The 23,130-nt window shown below is 42.4% G+C and overlaps 1 protein-coding gene across 5 annotated transcripts in view; it reads left to right on the forward strand.

Moving 5' to 3' along the window:
* Positions 1–19,026, forward strand: part of LOC108697683 (voltage-gated potassium channel subunit beta-2-like) — a 133,471-nt gene extending 114,445 nt beyond the window's left edge. For all 5 annotated transcript variants that reach the window (XM_018227954.2, XM_018227955.2, XM_041571476.1 and 2 more), the window contains 6 exons: positions 602–687; positions 3,131–3,251; positions 5,987–6,081; positions 6,465–6,585; positions 8,352–8,440; positions 15,334–19,026. In XM_018227954.2, coding sequence (XP_018083443.1) covers positions 602–687; positions 3,131–3,251; positions 5,987–6,081; positions 6,465–6,585; positions 8,352–8,440; positions 15,334–15,423 — 602 coding nt within the window. In that variant the 3' untranslated portion in view covers positions 15,424–19,026. The remainder of the gene's footprint in view (positions 1–601; positions 688–3,130; positions 3,252–5,986; positions 6,082–6,464; positions 6,586–8,351; positions 8,441–15,333) is intronic.
* The last annotated feature ends 4,104 nt before the right edge of the window (positions 19,027–23,130 follow it).

A 23,130-nucleotide genomic window follows, 5' to 3' on the forward strand; every position in this document is an offset into this window, starting at 1 on the left:
GCTCCGCCATTACCGCATCGATGTAACCTGTCTATTTGGCTATACATTAATTAGTTAGTGAATGGGGTCATTGGATGGCTTGGATGCAGGCGGTGCATTGCGATTGTCTCACCAGCAGATCAGATGGATGAGGGCAATTTACTGTATATAGCCACACATTGGGCCAAATATCCCAAAATATATCAGCAGATATGCAGCCAGGGAGCAGAGCATAGAGATGTGATATCCACTGCATACTGTACACTTCATCAGGCTACATATTTACATGATTACAGTTGATTTTCAAGGTCAGTTTTTTCACTGCAAGAATAGAACTGAAATAGATTATCTCAGGGATAATGAAGGTTTTCTTCTTCCCTTTCATTTAAAGATGCTTTTAGTCATGGCTCAGCTTATTCTTGAGATTCGGAAAAGTATCATTTAAGTCTTGTTTTTCCCTTCAAGTGCAATAAATAGATGGAAAGAGATGAATTACACTGCTTGCAAGATGTCCTTGCAGCATACTTCCCCTATTGGTGTTGTATACTTAGCTTCTGCATGTTAATAGTATTGTTTTCAGTTTTAATTGGGTCTTTATTTTCTTGCATTTCTGTCTTAACAGAAACTGTAAGAGCCATGACTCATGTGATTAATCAAGGAATGGCAATGTATTGGGGGACATCACGTTGGAGCTCTATGGAAATTATGGTAAGCCTTTCCCTTCCACCATTTCAGCCGAAATTTCTCAAATTTGCTAATGAATAGAATTGCTAAATATACAATGAGAACATAAAAGTTCTTCGATAACACTGCATAACAGTTCATGTCATTAGTCTTTTAAAGAATTGTTTTAGGCACAACAAATAACTGGAGCAGGGTATGGCTCTTGTAGAAGAAACCTACATGCTGATTATTTTAAAAGCAAGAAATGGAGATGATCACTTTAACAGACAAGAGCATGTTAGATCTAAATGCTTTAAGACATATTTCCAAGTAATTATTTTTGGAGTTGAATGAACATTTATTTAACATGCGGCAGAAAGAAATAAGACCAAACGACATTCAGATTCACCCTTTGGAGTAAATATTTATATTGCTGCCATTGTTCAGCCTTTCTTTTCATGCACACCAGGATACCATACATTTTAGTTTAGGCTTCGTGACTTGTAAGATTTCTACCATTGGGCTAATATACATACAGTTCTGTTGAGAATAATAGCAGTCCAACATCACTAACCTGATCAATCACTGTTTTGGTGGAAATTATATTTTCATGTGGCAAATAATTTACTTGTAGGTGTAGAAGAGTAATAGGAAAACAAACCATCATGAAATTCATGCTGCTGATTCTGTGTAATTTAATCATTAACTAAAGGTGGCCATAGACGCAAAGATCCGCTCGTTTAGCGACATCGCCAAACGAGCCGATCATTCCCCGATATGCCACTAACGGGCATGGCTATATCGGGGGTAATCTGCACGTTTGGCCCTATGGCCAAACGATCGGATTACGATGAGAGTACAATGGGCTCCGGCTGGATGGTCGGGACAAAGTCAAACCTGTCCGATCGACCAAACGACCAATCTCCGCTGGACGAAAAAATGCCGGGACTCTCCACACACGGTCCGAAAATCATACGAATCCTCTTCGTACGATAGGATCTTTGCGTCTATGGCCACCTTTCATTCTGTGAAAAAACAGGTGTCAATTATGGCCCTTATTTAAGGAAGGAAGGAGCAAATGTTGTGCATGTTGGTTATAGTGTATTTCTCTCTGAAAATCGGAGTAAAATGGGTCGTTCCAGACATTGTTCAGAAGAACAGCGTACGTAGAGTAAAAAGTTGATTGGAGAGGAGAAAACATATAAAGAAGTGCAGAAAATGATAGGCTGCTCAGCTAAAAGGATCTCAAATGCTTTAAAATGGCAACCAAAACCTGAAAGATGTAGAAAAAAGCAGAAAACTGCTATTTTGGCTATTCTACCATCCATTCAAATGGTAAAGACTCAGCCAATGATCAGTTCCAGGAAGATCTAAAGTTACCTGTGATACTGTTACAATTAGAAGATGCCTATGTGCAGCCAAGCTATCGGCAAGAAGCCCCCGCAAAGTCCCATTGTTGAAAAAAGATGTGCTGAAGTGGTTACAATTTGCCAAAGAACACATTGACTGGCCTAAAGAGAAATGGCAAAACATTTTGTGGACTGATGAAAGCAAGATTGTTCTTTTTGGCTCTAGGGGCCGCAGACAGTTTGTCAGACAACCCCCCCCCCCACTGAAACACTGAATTCAAGCCACAGTACAGTGTGAAGACAGTGAAGCATGGTGGCACAAGCATCATGATATGGGGATGTTTCTCATACTATGGTGTTGGGCCTATTTATCGAATAGGGATCATGGATCAGTTTCAATACAACAAAATACTTAAAGAGGTCATTTTGCCTTATGCCGAAGAGGAAATGCCCTTAAAATTGGTGTCTCAACAAGACAACGACCCCAAACACACCAGAAAATGAGCAACATATTGGTTCCAGACGTTATGGAGGTGCCAGCCCAATACCCGGACCTTAATCCAATAGAAAACTTGTGTGAAATAAAAAATGCTGTTTCTGAGGCAAAACCAAGAAATGCAGAAGAATTGTGGAATGTAACAGGTGCCAGAAGTTGGTGGACTCCATGTAACACAGATGTGCAGCAGTTCTTAGAAACACTGATTATACAACTAAATATTAGTGCAGTGATTCAAAGGAAAGCAGTGAAAATGACGCAAATGGGAGAAAAATAAATGTTGCACATCAAAAATATTTGATGTGCAATGTTCAAGTTTTTTTTCCGGGGTTTGAATCCAATGCAAATTTTCAGGTCGGGACTATTAGACCGAATTTTAGACGTTCAGATATTTTTATAGATAATCTACCATTCGAATAAAATCAAATTTAAAAAAAATTCACATTATTCTAAAATTCGACCTTTGATAAATAACTCCCCTGTATGTTTGAGTTTGTAAAGAAGAATGTAGAAACTGCTGTTTTTTGGAGCAACCTAATCCCTTTTCTTCACTTTCTGTAAAGTAAGCGCAGTAGAGTGGTGGAAGCTGAACTTATATTCACAGTAGCTGTGTATAACCCTTAAATATCCATTTTTTTTTCAGGAGGCATATTCCGTAGCTCGCCAGTTCAATTTGATCCCTCCTATATGTGAACAAGCAGAATACCATATGTTTCAAAGGGAAAAAGTAGAAGTACAACTTCCAGAGCTATTTCATAAAATTGGTAAGACTGCCCTCAGTTTTTTTTTTTAAATATTATATGTAACACATTCTGTTATTTATACTTGCAAAAAAACCTGTATCATAATGTCAAAGTCAACGTAAACTTTGTCATCTCAGCAGTATACGAATACACAGTGAGACGAGAAGACATGGCTCCAGCTAGTAGAGATATCAGAGTTTCTGAGGTAGTCCAGGTGTGTAAAGAAAAGTTCAGTTAACAGTTCAGGTGTGTCTGGAATGTAGTGGGAGGGCAGGCAATGAGTTGAGGAGTCTGATCGGTTGCGGAAAAAAGCTTTCGCGCAGCCTGGTTGATCGGCCTTTAATACTGCAAAAGCGTCTGCTGGTTGGGAGCAGCGTGAACAGTCCGTGTGAGGGGTGTGTGGAGTCCAGTGCAATGCAGGAGGCCTTTCTTGCACAGCGCTTGTGGAAGATGTCCTGCAGTGATGGAAGAGCTGCTCCAATGATGCACCAGACAGAGATGCCCCTGTAGAACACTGTGAGGGTGGAAGTTGGAAGGTAGGCCTGTTTCAATCATCTCAGGAAGTGAAAACACCGCTGAGCCTTTTAGGTGTTGGCGGTCCCGGTGAGGTCATCTGAGATGTGGACTCCCAGGAATTTGGTGTTCTTTACTATCTCTATCGTGGAGCTGTTGATGTTGAGTGGTGTGTGAGCAGAGCGAGTTCTCCTGAAGTCAACGATCATCTCTTTCATTTTATCCACATTCAGTGACAGGTTGTTCTCACTGCACCAGACCGCCAGCTGCTGAACCTCATCTCTGTATGCTGACTCGTCGTTGTGGCTGATGAGCCCCACCACAGTCGTGTCATCGGCGAACTTGATGATGTGGTTCGAGCTGTGTCTAGCTATGCAGTCATGTGTCAGCAATGTGTACAACAACGGGCTGAGAACACATCCTTGAGGAGCTCCAGTGCTCAATCTGATGGTGCTGGAAACGTTGTCGCCGATACGAACAGACTGAAGCCTCTCTGACAGAAAGTCCAAAATCCAGTTGCACAAAGAGGTGCTCAATCCCAGCTCACTCAGTTTCCCGCTCAGCTTTTGGGGGATGATGGTATTGAATGCTGAGCTAAAGTCTATGAACAGCATTCTCACATAACTGTCTTTCTTGTCCAGATGAGTTAGTGAGAGGTGGAGTACAGAAGATATGGCATCCTCAGTTGAACTGTTTGGCCGGTATGCAAATTATAGTGGGTCCAGTGAGCAGGGGAGGGTGCTCTTGGCATGTGTCTGCCTTGGCATGAATTCAGCTAAATTGTTCTGAGAACCTTCAGAAAACAATCCAAAATTTTACAAATCAGACATTTAGATATCGGAGCTTCATTGACTATTTCACTAGTGGCCATGTACCCCAGGAACGACTGGTTTGGTGAGGTCGCAGAACGATGGCCACCTTGTGCTGGGCAATATTGGGCTGGTAAATGCAGGCTGTAGGGAGAACACTGAATCAATGCAGTTCTCAACAAATAGCTGTAGGGGAGGACTCATACATGGGCAGACAACCTGCAAACTCATTCTGAAGTGGTCAGATTGGCATCTTCTATTGGCCCCTGTATGACCAGTTTAGTGTGGAACCACCTGTGTGACTGAAATGACATTCCAGGTTGACTAGTCTGTTGCCTACGATAATATTGTACTCTTCTATCGTTACATTTGCAAATAACAAACATATTGCATGCAATACATGTAATCTTTACTAAAAGATGGCTTTATCAGAAAAATATACATTCTCAATTTCTTCTTAATTGTACCACTATTTTTCTCATATTTCTTCAGCTTGAGCTTTTCACAGTTATGATTTGTCAAAGATGTCCACTTTGCTAAGGTTCTCATAGACTTATATTGAATGACTATACTAACCCATCTTAAGAATTTCCCACTGTTGGAATCCTTTATAAGAGTATAATGGCTGGTGTGCCTATTGGATAGAATGGTACTCATCACCTCATGGGAAAAAAACACTAGAGGGTTGATGAATCTCAGAAAAAAATTAATCTGCAGAAGAAACCCTTTATTTAAAATTTAAAGCTGGTGGAGAAAATCTTGAGTTCTGCCCCTTATTCTTCACCCAGGAAGACCCTTGGGACCATTAAAAGAAAATTAGTATTATTATGGCATGTCTCAAGCCCCTCTTGAAGTAGCTTGCAAGTTTTCGGTCTTCTTCTTTTTCCCAAAAACCAAATTTTCGGGAAAATATAATAATAAATATGTGGGAAAAAAACAGAGTTTTTGGCCGAACATGTTGAGATAAATTCTGACTTTGATAAATAACCCCTAAAATGTTACATCTGTCCAATTCAAACAATTACTCTTTACACCTTGTAGCTTGAAGAGGTTACGTCTCAGCTTGAAATTCATCTCCTGCATTCCGTGCTGACATTTATTTGCAAAATAGTTTTAATGTTAACATTTTACTTGTGTGCAGTGGCAGCACAGGCTGTGTGTATTCTCTTGAGAGTCAATATATATATATTTTTTTTCACTGTTCTTTTTCAAATATTTTATTGAAGTTTTACCATAAAACAAGCAGAATTGAAAACACAGCTAGTTAAGATGCAGTCACAAAAACATATATCATAAATGTCAAAAATCAGACTAGTCCTCAATAAATGAACCGTTCCAATCTGTAGATCAACCAAAGATGTAAATGTGAACTACAGATCCAATGAAGTACCAAGTTCTGATTTTTTTTTTTTTTTTTAAAAAAATAATTTTCAGGTGTAGGTGCAATGACGTGGTCGCCACTTGCCTGCGGAATAGTTTCTGGTAAATATGATGGCGGAATCCCTCCGTACTCTAGAGCATCACTAAAGGTACGTCCTTTTTAATTAAAATATATCAAAAAGTAGCAGTCCATCGCCAATCAGTGAAGTCAGATTTTATTTGTCACAGTTGAATAATTTTAAGGAGACCATATAGAAGTCACACAGATAGTTACATTATGAGCAAAGTGTATGACATCAAAAAAGCCAAGATCTGTATATGGAACAAGGAGAAATACTGAGCAAGATATCTTATAATGCCATGGAAGTCCAAGGTGGCTTCTAATATCCTTACCTTTTAGTGGTAGATTATTTTTTATATTGTTCAGTGAGTCATGTGACCCAAATGACATCACTGGGCATTGATTTTGACTTCATCTACAGAATGTTCATGGCTCTTCTGTATTAAAGTTGTATATTTCTTGTTTTTAAAGGGTTATCAGTGGTTAAAAGACAAGATCTTAAGTGAAGAAGGAAGACGACAACAGGCAAAACTGAAAGAGCTCCAGGCCATTGCAGAGAGATTGGGTTGTACCCTGCCACAGCTGGCAATTGGTGAGTCGCAGTGCAGAGGCGGAGCTTAAATGCAGGGGAGGAAACAAAATGTATTTTAATCTTACCCTTACTAAAGGGTGAAGTGGTTGTCACTAGGGAAAATTCGCCAGAAATACCATTCACAGGGACATCGCCAATTTACTAACAGGCGTAGAGGAAAATTCACTTGTTAAAGTGAACTTCGCTAGCGCAGTTTCCCGCCCTTTCGCCGAGCACATTTTCACTAAAGTGCGAATTTTACAGACTGTTCCCACTTTCACCAGAGTTTCCTTCCCCACCTTAGACCTGGCGAACTGATAAGATGAAGCTGCATCCTCCTCAGTCTTATGTCAGTGACATCATGTCCTGTATGCTGGAAAGTTATAAAAGTCTTAAAAAAAAAACGGTGGAGTTTTTTCATATTTTAAAGTGGGATTGTCTTTAAAAATTGTAACTATTAAAAATTTTTGCTTCAACATTTTTTTAACCATTTAACGAGCATGCCACATTGGTTTTAGGGTGGGCTCATGTCTAGGTCATTAGAGGATCTATTTTGTCTTGGATATTTGTAATAATAAGTGGCCACCAGGGCCGGATCTAGGGGCAGACAGAAGAGGCAGCTGCCTAGGGCGAAATGATTGGGGGTGATGAGCAGCTACCTCTTCTGCCTACCGCTAGACCGAACCCACCTGGATCTCTCTTTGTGCTATGCGCCCCGCACATGCACTCTCGAGTGGCGTGGTCTTTACAGCGCATGCGTGCCTGGAACATCTTTACTGTGTTTGCGTGCCCAGAACGTCTTTACTGCGCACGTGACGGGGGAAATGAGGGACGAGCAGGTTGGCTGGGCTGACATGGGCGCACGGCCTGCCTCTGGTGGCCACTTCAAGCATTTGCACCAACATCACTAATAAAGTCATATATAAGACCTATATGTACCAACCTTATTCAGATTGACCTAAGCGTAAGTGTACTAACGAAGTTCCGCTAGGCAGAAATGATCTATTCAGCGAAAGTTCACTATGCAATTCTCATTCTCACTCTCATTCTCGTAACTTCATCAGCGTTTGGCTGCCGAGACACAACTTTGCATTTTACTGAATTAGCATAGTGGTAGTGATTTTGCCCCTGGCAAAGTGGCGCAAAGTGTAGCGAAGCATTCACAGGCAAAAATTTGCCCTTTAGTAAATTTGCCCCCATATGTAGCACTGGATAAAGGTTACAACTGTGGGACATACAGACAGAAGGGGGGGGGGGTTCTAATCAATATATAGTGGCAGATTTCCATTAGACCTGTGGGCCATATTTTAATGTGGGGTAGACGATCAGCATAGGTGGCAGGTAGCAGTGGGGCACCGCCTAGGGCCATGGCTGAAATTAATTTGCCCTGCCAATATACTCGTTTGGCTGTTTATCCTAGAATGCTAGTTAGGCAGCCGTCTCTTCCTACTTGAACAGAAGTTGTTACCCTGTAATCCATACCGGCCCGATACAATTAGCTGACCCACTCAGAACTAAATGTCATTCACTTTTTTCCTTCAAAAACTAGTTGACTGTTTGTTTGGTTTCTTTGCAAAGAAGCAAAACTAACGCAACATCAATAAATAGATTTATCAATAAAAAAATAAAGATAATCACTTTCTCCCACCACTTTAGTAAAAAAGTTATAGACTATCTCATGTCTTGTGTAGACTACAATTAAAAGCATATAAGTTGGTTATGCAAATCACAACCAGAAATGAATCCAATTTCTTATATTGTTTTTTTTTTTTTACTTCTCCCTACAGCCTGGTGCTTGAGGAATGAAGGAGTCAGCTCGGTTTTGTTAGGAGCATCTAATGCCGATCAGCTTCTAGAGAATATCGGAGCAATACAGGTTTGTAGATAAATGCAAACGTTTTGTAGGTAGATAGATGGATCACTTTTTTGTGAAATATAAGGGTGTGGGAATTGGCCAGATTATTTCTCTCATCCTTCTATTTTAAAGAAGGGGGTATGTTAGTGTTTGTTATACATACGTTTCAAGTCATGTGACACAAGTGACTTTATTAAGCACGTATAACTGATTATAAGAAGAATACATTTCACTATAGTGTACATGTTGCAGTTTATTCAAGGCTTTTGTTTGTTAAAACATTATACATGACAGAATGCATATGTAATACAAGCAGTTGTATATTCGCAACAGTGATAAGTATATTATTAGCAAAGTATTGCCTGTATGTTGATTGTTTTTGTGTTTGGCATCCCCACGTTTTCTGATACCCGATTGGCTTCTCTTATTCTTCTTGAGCCCGAGCAGCCTTATTAATGTTCATTAATTCAGCAGCCAGTAGCCATAGTGCACTCTTGTAAGGCCAAAGGCCTCAGGAGTAGTGAGGACCAAGGGAGGAAAATAACAATGTCCAAGTTCGCAGTACAGTAGAGGATGAGACAGAAGAATGGTCAAAAACAGGCAACAAGATCAGTCCAGGCAGAAGAGGTTCGAAGTCGAGAATTCCAGGCAAGGGTCGGTACACAATAAACAAGAAGTTCGCAATGAATCACACCCAGGAGTAGAAAACTAAACCTATAATTGGGCACAGGTTACAGTCCGGAGTTCCCTTATAAAGGCCCAAGTTTGGCGCCAATTTCGGACGCATCGGCGTCATGACGTACGCGCGGACGCGCTGACGTCGGCGACTGACGCGCTGACGTGTGCGACGGACGCCGGCGCCCATTTTTGACGCCGACGTCCATTCCGTCGCCGGCGACCAACCAGGGTGTGGGAAGAAGCTGACATCATCCGTCTGCGTCCGTGAAGACCCAGGGAGCCACCATCTTGGTTATCTGTGCCAGATTCCATTACAGTACCCCCCCCTAGGGGGGGCCTCCGGACCACCTGGGTTGGAAGGAAATTGCCGGTGGAATTTTTGGACCAGGAGAGGGGCGTGGACGTCTGAATTTCTTACCCAGGAGCACTCCTCCGGGCCGAACCCCTTCCACTCAATGAGGTATTGTAGGGTGCCCCTCGAAATTCGGGAATCCAGGATTCTTTTAACCTCGAATTCCTGATGTCCATCCACCAAGACAGGAGCTGAGGAAGAAGAAGAAGAAGAAGAAGTACCTGCAGGTTTGAGCAAGGAGACATGGAATGCATTAGGAATCCGCATCTCTGAGGGAAGTTGTAGACGAACAGCCACCGGGTTGATGATCTCAGAGATGGAGAAGGGACCGATAAATTTGGGACCAAGCTTCGGAGAGGGGACTTTAAGATGGATGTTTCGGGTGGATAGCCAAACCTTATCGCCAGGTGCGTACAAAGGGGAAGGGATTCTTCTTTGATCCGCGAACCTTTTCTGGACCAGGGAACTTTTTTCCAGATTGATGACCGTGGCGTGCCAAATGGCCGACATGTGGGCAGCTTGGTCGTTGGCGGCAGGGACATTGGTAAGTAATAAATCCTGGGGAAAAGCCAAAGGGTTAAGACCGTACATACAGAAAAAAGGGGACTTTTCGGAAGAAATGTGTAATGCATTGTTATGTGCAAATTCTGCCCATGGAAGCAGGTCCGCCCAGTCATCTTGGCACAGTGATACATGGCATCGAAGAAATTGTTCAAGGGCCTGGTTAACCCTTTCTGCTGCTCCATTAGACTGGGGATGGTATGAAGATGAAAATTGAAGAGAGACACCAAGGGCTTTACACAGGGATCTCCAGAACTTTGAAACAAATTGGGAACCACGATCAGAGACAATTTCGGCAGGGAAACCATGGAGGCGAAAAATGTGTTTAATGAACAATGAAGAAAGTTCAGGAGCAGAGGGAAGTTTTCGAAGAGGAGTAAAGTGTGCAACTTTAGTGAATCTGTCAATCACCACCCAAATAACAGTGTAGCCAGAGGAGATAGGGAGGTCCACGATGAAGTCCATAGATAAATGAGTCCATGGGCGGGAGGGAATGGGTAGTGGTAAGAGTAACCCTTTGGGAGGGGAACGCCCAGATTTGGATACAGCACACACAGAGCAAGAGGAAACAAAGTCTTTAACATCCTTTCTTAGGGACGGCCACCATACCAGACGAGTCAGAAGTTCTGTGGTTTTCTTGACTCCAGGATGCCCGGCCTGCTTGGAGCTGTGGGACTGGACCAACATGGAATGACGGAGTTCAGGAGGAACAAAGGCAACACCAGGAGGGGTTCCTTCAGGAGCAGAAGATTGAACAGACAATAACTGGGAGGCCAAGGATGGAAAAAGAGCAGCGATGATTTTTGTAGGAGGCACAATGGATTCAGGGTCTTCGGAGATGGGATCTTCAGGAACAAAACTTCTGGAAAGGGCATCCGCTTTCTTGTTTCTTGAACCAGGACGAAAAGTTAAGATGAAGTTAAAACGTGAGAAGAACAATGCCCACCTGGCTTGTCGAGGATTGAGGCGCTTAAGAGTCTGAATATATTCAAGATTTTTGTGGTCAGTGAAGATGGTCACAGGGATCGATGATCCTTCAAGAAGGTGTCTCCACTCGTCCAGAGCAAGTTTGACGGCCAGTAACTCACGGTTTCCAACATCATAATTCCTTTCGGAAGAGGAAAATTTTTTGGAAAAGAATGCACATGGATGCAGTTTACCATCGGCAGAGGATCTTTGGGATAAAATTGCTCCTGCTCCGATATCCGAGGCATCTACTTCAATGAAGAAAGGTTGGAGAGGTTCAGGGTGCCTGAGGATTGGGGCAGATGAAAAGGATTCTTTAAGGGACTTGAAGGCTTCCAAGGCTAGAGGAGGCCAATGTTGTGGTTTACCCCCTTTTTGAATAAGAGCAAGAATTGGAGCAATTTTAGAAGAAAAACCTTTAATAAACTGTCTGTAATAATTAGCAAAGCCGATGAATCTTTGAACAGCCTTGACACTGGTGGGGAGAGGCCAATCTTGAATCGCTGAAACTTTGGCTGGATCCATCCTGAAGCCTCGTTGGGAAATGATGTATCCTAGGAAGGAAATGGAAGAAACCTCAAAGGAACACTTCTCCAACTTGGCAAACAGATTGTTCTTTCGAAGACGAGAAAGTACTTCTTGAACTTGAAGACGATGTTGAGCAAGATTTTTGGAAAAAATAAGAATATCGTCCAGGTACACTACTACATACTGGCCCAGTAAATCTCTGAAAATGTCATTCACAAATTCTTGGAAGACCGCGGGGGCGTTACAGAGACCGAAAGGCATGACAAGATATTCGTAATGCCCGTCCCGGGTGTTAAACGCGGTCTTCCATTCATCTCCCTCTCTGACACGAATTAAATTATAAGCCCCACGAAGATCCAACTTGGTGAAAAGACAAGCCCCCTTTAGTTGATCAAACAGTTCAGAGATGAGAGGAAGGGGATAACGGTTTTTGATTGTGATTTTATTCAGACCTCTATAATCAATGCAGGGCCGCAAACCTCCATCTTTTTTTTCTACAAAGAAGAAGCCGGCTCCAGCCGGGGAAGAAGAAGGACGAATAAAGCCTCTTTGCAGATTTTCTTGAATGTACTCCTTCATGGCACCGGTTTCAGAAGGAGACAGTGGATAGATGCGACCCCTGGGAGGCATGGTTCCCGGAAGAAGTTCGATGGGGCAATCATAAGGACGATGAGGAGGCAGGATTTCGGCAGACTTTTTACAGAAGACATCGATGAAGGCTTGATAAACAGGAGGCAAAGAAGAATTAGAAGAAACGGATGAAACTTTAATAATAGACTTGGTAGGTAAACAGTTCTGTTGGCAAAAAGAACTCCAGCGGGAGATCTGAGAGGAAGCCCAATCGATGACAGGGTTGTGAATATTCAACCAGGGCAGACCAAGTACAATGGGAGTAGAAGGACAATCGATAAGGAGGAAGGACAATCTTTCCAGGTGCATGGACCCCACAATAACGGAAAGTTCATCGGTGGAGTGGGAAATTGTAGCGGAGGATAGAGGACGATCGTCAATCGCCAATGCTCGAAGAGGAACAGCCAGAGATCGCAGAGGAATGGAATGGCTTTCTGCGAAGACCTTATCGATGAAATTCCCAGCTGCACCGGAGTCAAGAAAAGCCTTAGAAGAGATCGACTGGGTTCCAAAACGAATCTGCACAGGAAGGAGGAAGCGTTGAGCAGAAGAATGGGGAGAGGGACCAATTCCACCCAGGTAAGTCTCCCCAGTCTTACCTAGGTGTTGGCGTTTCCCGGCTTCACTGGACACTCATAGGCGAAGTGGGATTTTCCACCACAGTAGAGGCAAAGTCCAGCAGCCCTTCTCCGAAGCTTTTCCTGTTCGGTCAGACGAGCCCGTCCAATCTGCATTGGTTCTTCCGAAGGCAGGGAAGAGGAAGCAGGAACCGCAGGATTTGGAGAAGACTGGATGGGAGCCGGGTTGGGAAGGAGGGGTCTTTGGAAACGAGGAGCCAGAGTAGGTTGGAACCTGTGGAATCTTTGGTTGGGGAGCGCTCTCTGTCGAGTTCAGCTTGAAACTCCCTCTGCCGAGTATCCACCTTTATGGCCAGGGCGACTAGATCTTCCCAACGGGATGGAATTTCCCTGGACACCAGATCAGACTTTATACGTATCGCCAGACCGTTGTAAAAGGCAGCGTGATACCCGTCGTTGTTCCACGAAGTCTCTGCAACCAGGGTGCGGAACTCAATGGCATACTCCGAGACTGAGCGAGTTCCCTGTTGAAGGTGGAACAGGCGTGCGGAGGCAGCAGTGGCACGACCCGGAGCATCAAAGACCACTCGAAGTTCCCGGATGAAAGCTCGGGCATTATCAATAATGGGATCCTCCTTTTCCCATAGAGGCGATGCCCACTCTAGTGCCTTCCCTTGCAAACGGGAGAAGATGAAGCCCACCTTAGCACGTTCCGACAGGAATTGGCTGGGTGCGAGTGCAAAGTGGACCTCGCACTGGTTAACAAACCCACGGCAGGCTGTAGGATCACCACTGTAGAGTGGGGGAGCCGGAATGCGGGGTTCGGTGGCGTGAAGCGGAACCACAGGTGCAGGGGCTGGAGTAGGATCGGCAGGTGTTAACGCCGATAACTTGGCAAGAATGGTCTCCAAAGCCTGACCAAAGTGAGACTGCTGTACCTCATAGGACTGCATACGGGATGCCAGACCACGAAGCGCCCCACCGACATCAGGCGGCGCAGGATTCTCCTCCAACGGGTCCATGGCCCAATTATAATGTAAGGCCAAAGGCCTCAGGAGTAGTGAGGACCAAGGGAGGAAAATAACAATGTCCAAGTTCGCAGTACAGTAGAGGATGAGACAGAAGAATGGTCAAAAACAGGCAACAAGATCAGTCCAGGCAGAAGAGGTTCGAAGTCGAGAATTCCAGGCAAGGGTCGGTACACAATAGACAAGAAGTTCGCAATGAATCACACCCAGGAGTAGAAAACTAAACCTATAATTGGGCACAGGTTACAGTCCGGAGTTCCCTTATAAAGGCCCAAGTTTGGCGCCAATTTCGGACGCATCGGCGTCATGACGTACGCGCGGACGCGCTGACGTCGGCGACTGACGAGCTGACGTGTGCGACGGACGCCGGCGCCCATTTTTGACGCCGACGTCCATTCCGTCGCCGGCGACCAACCGGGGTGTGGGAAGAAGCTGACATCATCCGTCTGCGTCCGTGAAGACCCAGGGAGCCACCATCTTGGTTATCTGTGCCAGATTCCATTACAACTCTGCCTGGTACCCCAGTCCTTCTACTCTTGTATAAACTCTTTGTTCAGTTCTTTGTATACAAGAAGAAACTAGTTGAGCAGGCACCTTATGCAATCCTATGCAGCCAGGCAAAACAAAAGCAAAAGTCATTTTATTTGCATGATACACGCAGTCTTAATCGTTTCATGCTCTATTGCACCTGGTCATAGGTGGAGCCAATATGGCACAAAATGCGTAAAGCTGCACGAACCTTAATAATATATGTGAATAGAATACTTTTGCTACTTTTATCGACATGGGACGTGAGTGCCAGCTATCTCAATCTCTGTTTTGTCCAGGGCATGTGCACTTGATTGAAGCCTATGATTAAGTGTCTGAAGGACACAAAAGGCGTAAGGCTTGAGATGATTGTTTAAATAAAGATTTGACTACTTTTTAACAAAACTTTTAGTGTGATATACGTGTGGTTTCCATTTCATTTTGCACATGTGCAAAGGTGGGCCTTGTTGGCCAGGTGCCCTAGGCAGCCCAGGCAGTCAGCTGGCCCCCATCTCTTGTGCATGTGTGCAGCAGTGCTCCTGTGTGCATGCACGCCTGATTCACTCGCACCCAAAGGCTCTTTTCAGAGCCACCCGCACAGTCACTCTCAAGAGCTATTGTTGCTTGTGCGCATGCGTGCAGCAGCGTTCCTGTGGGCATGTGTGCCACCACCATTCACCGGCGCAAGTCCAGAGCCAGGTCCGGACTAGGGGTAAGTAGAAGAGGTAGCGCCCCCCAATCGTTGCGCCCTAGGCAGCTGCCTCTTCTGCCTACCCCTAGTTCACAGCACATGTGCACTTGGTTCCCACGTTACATTTGTTTTTGAGCATTATATACAAGGAGTCCTTTGACCTAATTAAAGTTCTTTGTATTATCTCCATTATTTTGCTGTTCAATGTTATTCAGTGAGAGCAGGTATTTAAACTACACCTTTTCTGTTCTAGTTAATGTTCATTAATACTGTAAATAGTTTACTGGATTGCAAAGAAATATAATTAAATGTTTTTCTAATGCACAATTCAACAGTTAAACTTTTTTTTTCTTTTGTTTTTTTTTTTAATGCAGGTCCTTTCGAAACTGTCCTCTTCCATTATCCACGAGATTGATAGTATTTTGGGTAACAAGCCATACAGCAAAAAAGACTATAGATCATAATGGTGAATGCCGCTGGACGGGACTATCACGGTTCTACTCCAACTCTCCTATTTGCCTGCTTAAGCTTTACTGATTCAAAGTGGAGTGTGGCTGCATCAAAGAACACACCATTTCCAGATAAAAATATCAGGAAAAAAAAAGTTCAAATGATTATTGTAAGAATCCACGCGCTTAATGTATACAAATATCTGCTCATTTGCTAAACTGCACAAAAAAGTAGTTAATGGAGGAGCCGTTGTTGTAACGGAATTCTTTCTGTTTTTGATCGATTGTCTTTTGCGTTCCTCTGCTCTGTCTTTGCTCCGGCGTTATTCTGAGAATTCCATTCACATACGCGTCGGGTACTGGATTATCCTCCAATGTGATATTCTTGGTTTCTTATGTCAGTGCTTTGTATAAAACATAAACTGGAAATGTATTAATTCTATCTCTTGCTAAACATGAAGAAAATAACAAATACACACTATACATCTCTATCATGCAATAATAGACCCTCAGTGTCAGTTTTCTGGCAGCTGTAACTGCATTATGCTGCTACTTCTCGACTAGGGCAGACATATCCAACTGGTGTTTGGGGAGGGGACATGTGGCCTTTTCTCTCCTACGTTTAATCCTTCAGTCCACTGTAGTTCAACATTGTATATGGTTATTGCACATGGGATATTTTATTCACTACATTGCATATCTCCTGTTTGTCCAAGTTTTCTGCAGATGGTTTTAGAATGGGGGGTGCAGTGGTGGTAGAAAGTTGGAAAAGTCTGATAATAATTTGAAGGAGAACAGGTGAACTGCTGTGTTATTCACTCTACTGTATTTTATTTTATTGTTGGTCAGGGGCGTTTCTTGGGCCCCCCTTCTCATCTGGCACTTACCTGCATCAGAGCGGGTTGAGGGGGGGGGGCGTATCACTAAGTGCAGGGAGTATAATTGTACTCTCTGCCCTGGAATAGCCAAAATTCTGATTTAAAAATCCGAATTTTGGGTTTTTAAGTTACCGGCCCCTGATAACACTGCTGCAGTCTGAGGAGAGTTTCTCAACTTGCTTCATGGCAGCAGCAGCCCTGGTGTTGGTGATGGATTTCTGACGTCTGCTTCTTTAAGCAAAACTCACTGCAACATGTCCTATGGCAGCCGGTGTCTTATTTAAGAGACTAGGAACTGAATGCCAGGGGTTAAGGAACTTTGAGAACCAAGACAATCAAAATGCCTTTAGAACCCGTTCCCTTAAAGGAGAATTAAATTCTGTTTTTGTTGTAAGTTAAGATTATGCCCTGCAAAATTGTACCTTCTAGTGAGTACTTTTTTCATTTGTTTACTCCTAGTTTAGCAGTGCTCTAAACTGCCAGGCCAGAAGCCTCAGTGACTTATGTGCAGTTGGTCAGGCTACTTCCAGCTTTTCGTCTCATACTGGCTGAGCCCTGAGCACAGAGGGAAATTCCCACTTTACTCATTCCTTTCTCTGCAGCTCTCTTGCTCTCACAACTATACTGTAAAATGCAAATCAGAAGCAATGTCTGCATCTTCAGGTTGAAAGTCGAAGGTCAAGGCATTGGAGATTTGCACAGTAAACATTTTCCTGAATTATAAACCTTTCTTTTAAATATTTACATCATTTATCTAAGACCAAAGTCTATTCTGTGGTGTCTCCTGCCTGGGCATAAGTGTTTCAGATTGCAGACAACACTGCTCCCCAGTCCTTACATATCCTGCCCTAAGCTCTACGTCTTCATGTGCTGCAGCTGCCATTTTGAAGACAAGATCTTTACTGATAAAATAACGTGTGGTATATTCATATATTTACATTTTTTGGTATAAACCCAAATCACATGTTGTAGTGCATATGCAGAGACTTAGGGAGCAGGGGTGGAACTACAGAGTGAGCAGAAGGGGAAACGCATGCCAGTTTTTCTCTTCATATTTTGGGCTAATAAATCTAGAACATTAAAAAGTCTAGTGCATTTATAGACTGCATATATCATTAAGTGTTATTATTGAAACCCCAAAAAGTTTTTTACTTTTGGACGAAATTTGTTTTTCCATGAAAAGCAGACAAGGCGCATGGGTGCGACCAGATCCAAGCATGAGTGCTCCTGAGCTGGGTCGGTTATGGTATGTGCCAGTGATGTCATTGGTGTGAAAAGTGTAGCCTAGGGGGTCTCACATCTAATTAATCAACCGCTGGACATAGTTTTCCTGTTAGGAATGCACTGTGCCCATTTAACAGATTTGGGCAAATACTGAACCAAATCTGAGCCCGCGGGAGTATGGGCTAAAATGACATCTACATCTGTGCACAAATATTTTGTTTTATATAGGGTTCTGGTTGCGGTTGCCCAGGCTTTCTGATTTGGACAAATCGGAACTCTAAAGAAAGCTTGGATTCAGCTGAATCCCTAACATAATCCAAGATTCTCTGCATCCCTAATTCCTGTAATTTAAAGCGTACAGAGAAGCAGCAAAAGCAAGGGGTTAGCTTCCATTTATACTTCTGAATGGTATCTGTGCTTCACAAGTGCGCTTATGTATACTTTCAGCCTTTATCTAACAGACTGATAACTAGCAATGTGTGCCGGCCGGGGGATTGATCCATTGTAGCTCAAGGAAAGTGGACTTCTTTCTCTCCAGTCATTTCTTTACTAACCCCTCCTCCCAGCCATGGTTTGGAGATCTGTTGGGGGGGGAATATCCCAAATTTTGTGCCTGTTTTTTTTTTTTTTATCCTCTAATTGAAGATACCATAAGAGTTTTTTGCGAGATTAACAAATTCTAAGCTCAAAGTCTAATATCAATCAAGCAGAGGGTAGTACTGTATATACATTTCTTTAAATATTCTGGCAATGCATGCCCAGGGTGTTGTGGAATTGCCTCTAGTTTGCAGTAAGGACAAGATCATAGAGCAGAAACCATATTTATGGACAAAGCAGTCTAGCAAATAGGATCCTTTGGCACATGATACAAGTCCATTTCCCAGCAGCCCCTGCTCCCTGAACTGGCACAGAATAGGCAGGACTGTAACAGTAAATATGGAAAGTGTCAGTAGGTGCCTATTTTTGGTCTGGAATAAATAAAATATCTTGTTTAGCTACAGTATTTAAAGTATTTGTGCATTGAAAATATAATTGCTCCAAATCAGGACATTCATCAACAACAAAACATCCTTTCATGTGTTTCATAACAGTATTTATCTTGCCTTGTGCCTATAGCGTGGTCATGTCCGCATCCCTGGCTCTATATGGAGTATATGGAATATAACTTTCTTCTATACTTGCTCTTTCTCCGCAATGTTACGGCCCAGGGATAATCTGTACATTGCAGGTATAAATAAGGACAGTGCAAGACAATACAATACAAAATATTCCAGTAAATTCCATTCTAAATATGTCCACGTTGCTGACAACTTAAAATAGAATTTCGTCCCGACACACCAGAATTGTAGGCAAAATATTGTCTGTCAATGCATCCAAAGACTTTTTTTTTTTCATTTAATATTGCTGGAAAACTTATTTAATTTAGGCAAGTTGTTACATTAGGAATCTTGATTTCCTTAACAGAAACTTGCACACAATGTTTCCCCGTTCCATTTTACAATAATAGTATATATAACCCTTGTGATATCTGTTTGGTTGTTTTTTGAACTGTTAAATTGTTACGAGCACATATTGAATTCCATCACACACATAACCCAACTGTGTTATACTAGAAGTGAGTTGGGGTTTGGAAGAAGAATAACTGTTAATAGTGTAATATTAGTGTTATATAGGGAAGGCGTGACACGGCTGGCTGGGAATATTGGTAGGAATTCTAACAAGGGAATCCACCAGAGAGAAAAAGAGCGGACAATGGCTTCCTCCTTCTACCTACCGAACATAGATTGTTTGTATATTAAAAAAAAGTATTACCGTATATACTCGAGTATAAGCCGTCCCGAGTATAAGCCGAGGTACCTAATTTTACCTCCAAAAACTGGGAAAGCTTATTGACTCGAGTATAAGCCGAGGGTGAGAAATGCAGCAGCTTCTGGTAAGTTTCAATCCAAAAATTGAGGGTTTCTGCTCCCATTGGCGACTATTCTTGGATGCCGACGACTATTCTTGGGCGCCGGCGACTATTCTTAGACGCCGGCGACCGTTTTTGCGCTTGACCCGAGTATAAGCCGAGGTAGAGTCTTTCAGCATATTTTGGGGGCTGAAAAACTCGGCGTATACTCGAGTATATACGGTATTTTAAATTGACATATAATTATGAGGTTTAATACTGTAAGTACCTCTAAAGTACTAAAATGTATCATGAACTATACACCGTTTTTAGATGACTGAGGTTTTCCTTATTATTATAATGAGGGAGACAATCTGTTGGCTGCAGTGTAACTGAAATTCAGTTGATTTTGTTGAACGATCAAGCTTTTCCCAATGGCACGGTGCTGCCATTGACTCGTATTTCTGGGAAAGTTCTTTCCCCCTATGCCTGGGCAGACAGGCTGGAGGCAAGGGAATTTACTCGCATACTTGGGTTGGATCCCCTTATCCAAAAGTGATTTATTTTGAGAATACAGCACAAGGAAAAAGATGGATTTAGTGTCATTTTATGGAGAAAAAAAAGTATTAATCCAGAATATTGCACTTCTGTTAGGCCAACACCTAATCACCGAAGACAATTCAACCAAATCACCATTTGTATAATGTATATCAGTGTGGTAGGGAATGTCAGACCCTTCTGCTCCCCAGGAATATCCTCTAATATGAACTAAGGTCTATTGGCTTAAATAATGGATTAAAAAATAAATAAATGAAGTGAATCAGGCTCCCCAGTAGAAAATGGTGCCAGGCCCCAACAGAGCAGAACTCCATATAAATGGCAGGTAACAAAAATTCCTACAACAGGCCATGGAAAATAAAAAGTAGAAATGTCTTTAAACAACATGTCCAAAAAAAGCCTTTACAGATTGCTATTCAACATGTTTTCACATATGATTTAATGAATGCAAGTGCAATATATATATATATAGGCAAAGTGAATGCTGTTTAAAAGATCTCGTTACAGTGAACAGGACTGGAACATGACTTCTAATTGAATCCCAGTTCCATTTAGATTGGGAAATGTCCCATTCCCAATGGCTTACGTTTTTCAGTCAATAATATTCATCTGATACTTTATTCCTAGTCTTGTCTCTATCAAACTCCCCCCTATAAGTGTGTTTTTTGCACTGGCTGGTAGTTCTCATTCTTAGAGCAACATAATAACCCTACATAAACATGAAACATTCTTCGATACCTAAAGAATAAATGCATTTAATTAGTGGGGGTGAATGTGTGCTTGAGAGTAGGGCAGCGGCTCGTATACATTGTACTGATGTGTTATTCACTGGCTGTTCTGTACAAATCTTATATTAACACTTGTCTATTCGGACTAGAGGCTTCAGTATATACTGTTTCCCTTTAGGCTCAAATAAGGGCCATATACTGTATACAGCTCTATTTTCACACTTCACGTCACCCCCTACTCTGAGCCGGCACTTTTCATATGCACAAAATGCAGCAGCCTGTGACCCTGTACTGTATGTCCTTATAGAATGGGCACAGTGTAGAGCTGGGATGGCGGCACATCGCTCAGCATTAAATATTCTGCTTTTGGAGAAGACAAGCCTTGCCAGGAGTAGACTAGAATCATGGGGCAGTCTACCCTCCAAGTGATTTTAGGTTTCATTCTGTGCTCTACAGGGTCTCTAAATGTAAAAAGAAAGGTTCTTCCTCTGTTTTGCTTGTTTCTGTAAATCTCTAAGCTTGAGAGATGTTGTATAATCACAAATATCTATCGACAGGGCCGGATTTACATAGCAGGTGCCCCTAGGCCCGCTGGCATTCATCGCCCCCTTTCCAGCCCTTTTATACGCTCAAATTTTCATCATCGGGACCAGAGCAATGGGGATTTGCACACAGGAAATTTAAAAACGATCATATCTCCTGCGCATCCTCAGTGTTTCTGAACCAATGTGGGTGTGGTTGGGCAGCATTGCGCCCCCTAAAATCCTGCCACCCTAGGCCCGGGCCTTGGTGGCCTCTCCACAAATCCGGGCCTGTCTAACGATGGTACAGACCTACTTTATGCCTCAGATTGGGGGCAAGAAGATGAATGTGTTGCATTACAGGGTTAAATGCTGGCTGTCACCTGTACAGTTATACAGTAATACAGATAAAGTGGAGAAATAGAATTTCTTATCCATTTCTGTTATGACGCTGGTTCCGCAGCCCATGAAGCCAACGTGATATCCTGCAAACCAGCTTTTATACACAGTTTATATTGCTTTCCTTATTGCACACATCTCATTTCTCTGGAAGTGTCTCCAACCAGAGAAAGTTGAATAGAAATGCTGCCGCTTCACATGTGCAACTGTCACCCGGCACTTGCACCTTCATTCACTGCTCTGATTTCTCTTCTCTATGTCCATAGTTCTACAACATCAGCATGCAGAATAGATGGAGCTCACCTTATTTAATCTGCTGTCTGAGCCTGGTAAGAAAACAGGTGCGGCTCCATCTGTAGGTAACATTATGTTTCCACAAAAATCATGATATAAAAACTGGATCCCAGAAGCAATGGATATTTCTAATACAGATTCCTGTTAGAGGGATCAACTCTCGGAATCCCAAATATTTCCCACGGCTTGCTGGGATTTCTAGTGCTCAGCAGAACCGGTCAAACGTATTTTTTTTGTTTTCCTCGTTATGTTTACATTAAAGTAGAATCATTGTTTCAGCCGATATATAAAATAAAGTTTGAAATGACCAAATATTCAATAACCTTGCGCTCACTGCTGCTTACGATCATATCTGAACTTGCTTTAGATTTGGGCTACGTCTCCTTAAGAGGGGAAACATTTAAAACAGAAAGTTTGCTCTTGTGTTTTCCCCAATAAGTATAAACTATTTCTAATTGCAAGTTATAGAAAGTCTTAATGCTTTGGATAAGAGACACTGAATGTAAATGACTGTGGCACCTCCACGTCTCACATTTATGCATTTCTTATTCATAGTGAACCTTTCAAATAATGCTAGAACTGTGAAGAAAATAACTTTTCTTTTTTATTTTTTTTTAAATGCTTTTAAATGTTATGTATCCGAGTTCCATGCTTGAGTAAATATCTGTTCAAACCCACCTTGGTAATAGTAGCTCCTATGGGTTTAGTTGGCACAGACGTGTTCCATGTGTTCCCTTTGGAAACGCCGATCAGATCCGATTGTCTTTCTCATGTTTCATCTCGGTTCTGTAAATACAAATAATCTTTTTATATTTTATGTATAGATCTTGGTTGAGCTGAACTGCAAATATAATGATCTGAGGTTGCGGTGCTTTGTGCTTCTGAATGAATGTTCAGAGATTAACAGCTGATGTATTTATGGAATGACAGAATAAAAAAAGAAACATTTGCCTTGTACTGTGATTCCGATTATTTAATGTGCAGAAAAGCCTCATGGGCACAAATACTGCACCGGTGCTGCCCCGGGAGGTCAGAGAAAACACTCACACTTTGCAATGACAGTTTTTGTGGGCAAATACAATGGAGATCAAAACGTGCAAAGAAAAAAAAAAAACGAATTAGCACACAGTGTGATTAGTGGTCAGGTTCAGTCTAAGCCACAGTGCTTAAAGGACCAGTAACATAAAAAAAAATTTGTATACAACGGAAAAAAAAACACCAACACGTATTAA

Source organism: Xenopus laevis, chromosome 7S (genome assembly GCF_017654675.1).
Source record: "Xenopus laevis strain J_2021 chromosome 7S, Xenopus_laevis_v10.1, whole genome shotgun sequence".
In the NCBI taxonomy this organism is placed as follows: Eukaryota; Metazoa; Chordata; class Amphibia; order Anura; family Pipidae; genus Xenopus; species Xenopus laevis.